This window comes from Terrapene carolina, unplaced genomic scaffold (assembly GCF_002925995.2).
Source record: "Terrapene carolina triunguis isolate 2854851 unplaced genomic scaffold, T_m_triunguis-2.0 Scaffold865, whole genome shotgun sequence".
NCBI lineage: Eukaryota > Metazoa > Chordata > Testudines > Emydidae > Terrapene > Terrapene triunguis.
In genome coordinates, this window is record NW_020665216.1 from 38,704 (window position 1) to 44,098 (window position 5,395).

The window sequence follows — 5,395 nt, forward strand, 5'->3', positions numbered from 1 at the left end:
CACACACACACACACACACACACACACACACACACACACACACGTCGAGCCACTGGCTCGTGGGCTACACGGCGAAGGTCTGGTCCGGTGCCTGGCAAAGCCGCTTACGCCCCTGGGCGTGACCGTAATCTGCACCTGCCTGGAGGGTGGCACCGTGGTGGGGCCACTGGGGGGGAGGGGGCACATCCTATAAAACAGTGGTGTCACCTTCCAAGTAAGACGTGTATCGGGCGCCTCAAACCCAGCCCCCTGCCTTGGCTGGAGCATGGCTAGGGGACGTGACCCCGCTTGCCCCGGGGCGTCACTAGGGAGCGTGGGTGCACCCAGCCCGCCAAGCTCGGTGCCGCTGACGTTCAGTCTCGAGACGCCGCCACGGTGTCTGTCTCTGTGCTGCCAGGTCTCTGCGGAGGGAGCTCTCGCCAGAAGGCCGGGGCGTTTGCTCTCCGCCGTCACGGGGCCCAGTTGAGTCCTGGGCCCCGGGCATTGGTGGCTGCGCTGGGATTCCTGACTGGGGTTTGGCTGCCTGCTTTGGCCACTTCTGGTCCAGGCCTGGGGTATACGGCGCAAATAAACAACTTCCAATAAGCAAACTGCCAGCTCTGCCGCGCCGGTTTGAACGCCGAGGCGAAAGCGACCGAGAAAGGGCCGGACATCTGCTACCGCTCGGCAGAGGGACGATCGGCTTTCAATCAGTTTCTCTCGCTGCCCCGTTTTCGAGACAGCTTCATTCACTTCGCAGATCTCGGATACAATTTTCCAAACAATCTAAATGCCTGAGGTGCCTAATTCTCATGGGACTGAGGACCCTGCGGCTTAGAATCCCAAAGGGATGCAGGCTCCTAACTCCCATTGGATCCTCACAGGTATTTTGGCACTTGTGCCCACATTAATAACAAGTTTTTAAGGCAATTAAGCTGTCTCTAAAGCCAGCTTTAGAGGAAAAGGGCGTATGTGACTTAGGACCTTTTGAAAAATTCTCCCCTTCCTTAGCTTTTATTTATATTTTTATAGACATCTAAAAACCTAGGAAATTCAGTGCAAAAAACTTTGTGATTATTTGAACATAAGCTCAAACAGAGGGCTGGTCAGCAGCCTGAATTTCTATTCTGTGGGACATTCTGACATTTTGAATTTTGCTCGTTCTAAATAGGACCAAAAAGTCAAAACCTGAACGCTGCCCGCAAAAGGAAAATTCCAAAAAATGTCTGCGTGGGACCAGCCAAATGTTTCGGTTCCTTTCATTTAGACTTTTAATAGTCTATTAAAATATTCAAGGTCATATACATGATATTGACACAAGCTTAAAGATTATGTAATAGTACAAGTCATATTTGGAATGTAAAAGTCAAAACGAAACACTTCCACGTTGCCAAAATGAAATGATTTGTCTTTTCCCCGTCAAAACCCACAAATTCCTGTGAAACATTTTGATAGCTGGGTAGATTTCTTTCAAAATAAGAATTCCAGGCACTTCATTGTAAAAACGTTGTGAGGATTTCAAACTGTTTCACGTAAATATTTAAAATGGTTTAATGCGTCTTCAGGTTTTTAGACAGCTTCGTTCAGCCTAAAGATAATTTCTTTCTTAAAAAACAAAGGGGGGGGGGAATTCAGTAAGAGGGACCCTGGGTGATAATTTATGCACAAATATGTAATACCTTTTTGGCTTTAGAGACAGCTTAATTGCCTTAAAAACTTGTTATTAAAAAAAAAAGGAAATTTAACATGAGTAAGGGCCTCACTTGACGGGGGCTTGGTCCATGACTGGAGCTGTCAGAGGCTATGAAAATACAAATTAATAATAATTTAATTCTAAATATTTAAAACAGTTTAATATCGCTTTGGCACTTGAGGCAGGGTAAGTCGCTTTCAAGGATCTTTCCTGCCTTTGATCAAAAAGCCTAGGAAATTAAAAAAAATTGTTTAAAAAACATTGTTGGGATTGAACTACAAACCGCTTTAGGGTTTGAGGCACTTCACACAAAGGGTTTCCAAGCACGACTAGTGATTTTGTGGGTAGAAATCAACAAAGGAACAAACCGCTTTAAGGACCTTTATTCTTTTTCTTTAAAAAAAAAAAGAAAAGAAAAACCAAGGAAATTCAATGCATAAAACTTCGTTAAAGGCAAAAATCGGAGCTGCCTGGCCAAAGACACAAAACTTTAAAACTGCGGTTCCTGCTGCTACGTTGTCTTAGCTAACGCTACTCAGGGGGCGCGGAGGTAGAGAGAAATTTCTGAGCAGTTGTAATTCCAGGGGCCAATTTAACTTTACGGCCTGTCTGCTTATCAATCAAAGCTACAGCACAAGTTCAGTCAGCCACAGGTGCTTGATATTTTAAATCCAGTTCTAAAGGAAGGATGGTCCCGCCGGGAACTCAGGACACCTGGGTTCCAATTCCCAGCACTGCTGCTGTGTTCCTGTGCGACACTGGGCAGGTCAGTCCATCTCGCCGTGCCTCGGTTTCCCCCAGACTGTAAAACGTGGGGTAACTGATGCTTCCCTTTGTCTGATTTGATTCTAAAGCGTTGGGGGCAGGGGGCTGGCTCTGGTTATGTCCAGCTCCGAGCGCCAAAGGAGGAAGCTGGCCTGGAATCCAATGAAACGAACGAAGGGCGTTTGCTACGGGGATGTCCCATGGTGGGTTGCTGGAAGGCTGGGGGTGGGGAATGGCGAGGTGTCACTCGCCCCGGGATGCAGGTGTCTCGATTCGCTGCAGCGCCATCGTGCAGGGTTTAACGCGTCTCAGCCACGCGCTGGCAATCGTGCATCCGATACGCGCACATGTAAAATATCCCTGTGAGGCGGAGAGAGGGGCTGTTTAACAGCACTGAGGGGTCAGGACTCCAGGGTTCTCTCCCTGGCTCCAGGAGGGGAATGGGGTCTAGTGGTTAGAGCAGGAGGGCCTGGGAGTCAGGACTCCTGAATTCTCTCCCCAGCTCTGGGAGGGGAGTGGGGTCTAGCGGTTAGAGCAGGGTGTGGCTGGGAGCCAGGACTCCTGGGTTCTCTCCCCAGCTCTGGGAGGGGAGTGGGGTCTAGCGGTTAGAGCAGGGTGTGGCTGGGAGCCAGGACTCCTGGGTTCTCTCCCCAGCTCTGGAAGAGCCAGGACTCCTGGGTTCTCTGGGAGGGGAGTGGGGTCTAGCGGTTAGAGCAGGGTGGGGCTGGGAGCCAGGACTCCTGGGTTCTCTCCCCGGCTCTGGGAGGGGAGTGGGGTCTAGCGGTTAGAATAGGGCGGGGCTGGGAGACAGGACTCCTGGGTTCTCTCCCCAGCTCTGGGAGGAGGTTACCGGTCAGAGCCGGGGGATTCCTGGACAGGGAGTGTGAAACAAGGAATTGGATGAGGAGAAAGGTGCCCTATTGCCACCCCCAGAGGGGAAAGGCCCCATTGCCAGCCCCCACCGCCCCGGGGCTGGATGAGAGCTGGCGCCCCCTAGAGGGGAAGGGCCTGTACCTGCGAAGAAGGTCATGAGCAGGGCAACCCAGCCCAGGATGTAAGACCAGGAGAAGCGCCAGTCCCCGAACCGCTTGCCCAGGAAGTTGACGGTGACTCCGGTGTAGACAGCCATGGCCAGCAGGACGAAGAGCGCTGGAGGGGGTGGGGCAGAGAGACCGATGGCAGGACAAGAGGCCAGAGAAACCGCTACATGCCTGGGAAGTGTAACTACACCACGCGCCCCTCCCAGAGCCGGGCGAGAACCCAGGCGTCCTGGCTCCCACCGCCCCCCGTCTCTAAACACTAGACCCCATTCCCCTCCCAAAGCCGGGATAGAACCCAGGAGTCCTGGATCCCACTGCCCCCCGTCTCTAAACACCAGACCCCATTCCCCTCCCAAAGCCGGGATAGAACCCAGGAGTCCTGGCTCCCAGCCCCTCCCCGCTCCCCCTGCTCTAACCACTGCACCCCGCGCCCCTCCCAGAGCTGGGATAGAACCCAGGAGTCCTGCCTCCCAGCCCCCCCACCACTGTAACCACTAGACCCCACTCCCCTCCCAGAGCTGGGGAGAGAATTCAGGCGTCCTGATTCTCAGGCCCTCCTGCCTGGGAAGTGTAACTACACCACGCGCCCCTCCCAGAACCGGGCGAGAACCCAGGCTTCCTGGCTCCCACTGCCCCCCGCCCCCCCGTCTCTAAACACTAGACCCCACTGTCCTCCCAGAGCTGGGGAAAGAACCCAAGTGTCCTGGCTCCCAGCCCCCTCCCCCCACTCTAACCACTAGACCCTGCTCTCCTCCTTGTGTCTTGGTGGCCAGCTGGGGTCCCTGCGGCAGTGGGCAGACACTTACTGGAGACGAAGAACATTATCCCAGCAGCGAACGACCGGTTGAATTTCTCGAAGGTGGATCGGTGGGCGAAGGACAAGATCCCCGTGATGATGCCAGCGAAGCAGGACAGGGCAGAGAGGATCATGAAGGCCCGGGTGGCGTTCCAGTAGGCTAGAGCAGCGGGGAGAAAACACTCAAAACCGCTCCTGTTTAGAAGGGGACGGCTCGCCTGGCGCACAGATGCAGCCACCTCTGGGCTGGAAGCTGGGGAACAGCCACATGTAATGCTGCATGGGGCTGGCTCTCCTGGCACAGACATGCAGCTGCCTCTGGGGCGGGAGAGCTGCGTAACAGCCACACATAACACTGCACAGGGATGGTTGGCCCACTAAGGAGATGCAGCCACCTCTGGGGCAGGGCAGCTGTGGAACAGCCGCACATAACACCATGCGGGGCTGGTTCGCCTGGTGCTGAGGTGCAGCCACCTCTGGGGCGGGGCACAGTGGCTGGTTAATTCACAATTCAGTGCAATTTAGGAGGGGAAGCAAATGAAAATCTCAGCTCGAGGGAGGATTTAGGGAAGCCGAATGCCTCTTGGAGGACATGCTAGGGCCTCTGGGAGTGCCCCTAGCGCCGCCCTGGGACATCGGGGCCAGCCCTGACTGCCAGGGGAGAGCCCCCACCCCGCCCCCTGCAGCACAGCGCCCCCTAGGGCATCGGCGCCAGCCCTGTCTGCCAGGGGAGAGCCCCCACCCCGCCCCCTGCAGCACAGCGCCCCCTAGTGGTCCTTACCAATGTTCTCCATCTGCATGTAGCACTTGCCCACCAGACAGTAGCGCCAGAGGCCCTGGTGGGCCAAGGCTCCCTGGAGCCGGTACTGCACCCAGTAGTCAGTGGCTGTGCAAACCACCAGCAGGATGTTCCCAACCGAGGCGCAGAAAAGACCCCCTGCCATGAAGCTGTACATCCTGCCTGAGCCTGCAGACAGCACAAAACCGGTTAGGGTTGGGGGCTGGGAGCCAGGACTCCTGGGTTCTGTCCCCAGCTCTGGGAGAGGAGTGGGGTCTTGTGGGTAGAGCAGGGGGCGCTGGGAGCCAGGACTCCTGGGTTCTATCCCTGGCTCTGGGAGGGGA

General features: G+C 55.1%; 2 protein-coding genes across 2 annotated transcripts in view; both read right to left on the reverse strand.

Annotated features, from left to right (window-relative positions):
- LOC112105656 (protein NKG7) overlaps positions 1-2,725 on the reverse strand; it is a 7,552-nt gene extending 4,827 nt beyond the window's left edge. The window contains exon 1 of the mRNA XM_024198526.1: positions 2,685-2,725. Within this exon, the coding sequence (XP_024054294.1) occupies positions 2,685-2,725 (41 nt within the window). The remainder of the gene's footprint in view (positions 1-2,684) is intronic.
- A 10-nt stretch (positions 2,726-2,735) lies between these two features.
- On the reverse strand, positions 2,736-5,229 carry LOC112105657 (lens fiber membrane intrinsic protein-like). Its single transcript, XM_024198527.1, has 4 exons — positions 5,055-5,229; positions 4,284-4,433; positions 3,452-3,586; positions 2,736-2,797 (listed from the first exon to the last, which is right to left on the reverse strand). The coding sequence occupies exons 1-4, from the start codon at positions 5,227-5,229 to the stop codon at positions 2,736-2,738; spliced, it is 522 nt and encodes a 173-aa protein (XP_024054295.1).
- Positions 5,230-5,395: the final 166 nt, after the last annotated feature.

Coding starts and splice junctions, on each gene's coding strand:
- LOC112105657 (XM_024198527.1), bottom strand. CDS start 5,229: ATGTACAGCTTCATGGCAGGGGGTCTTTTCTGCGCCTCGGTTGGGAAC. Junction 3,587..4,283: donor GATAATGTTCTTCGTCTCCA/GTAAGTGTCTGC, acceptor CACCCCCTCCAG/CGCTCTTCGTCCTGCTGGCC. Junction 2,798..3,451: donor GCTCATGACCTTCTTCGCAG/GTACAGGCCCTT, acceptor TCCGCCTCACAG/GGATATTTTACATGTGCGCG.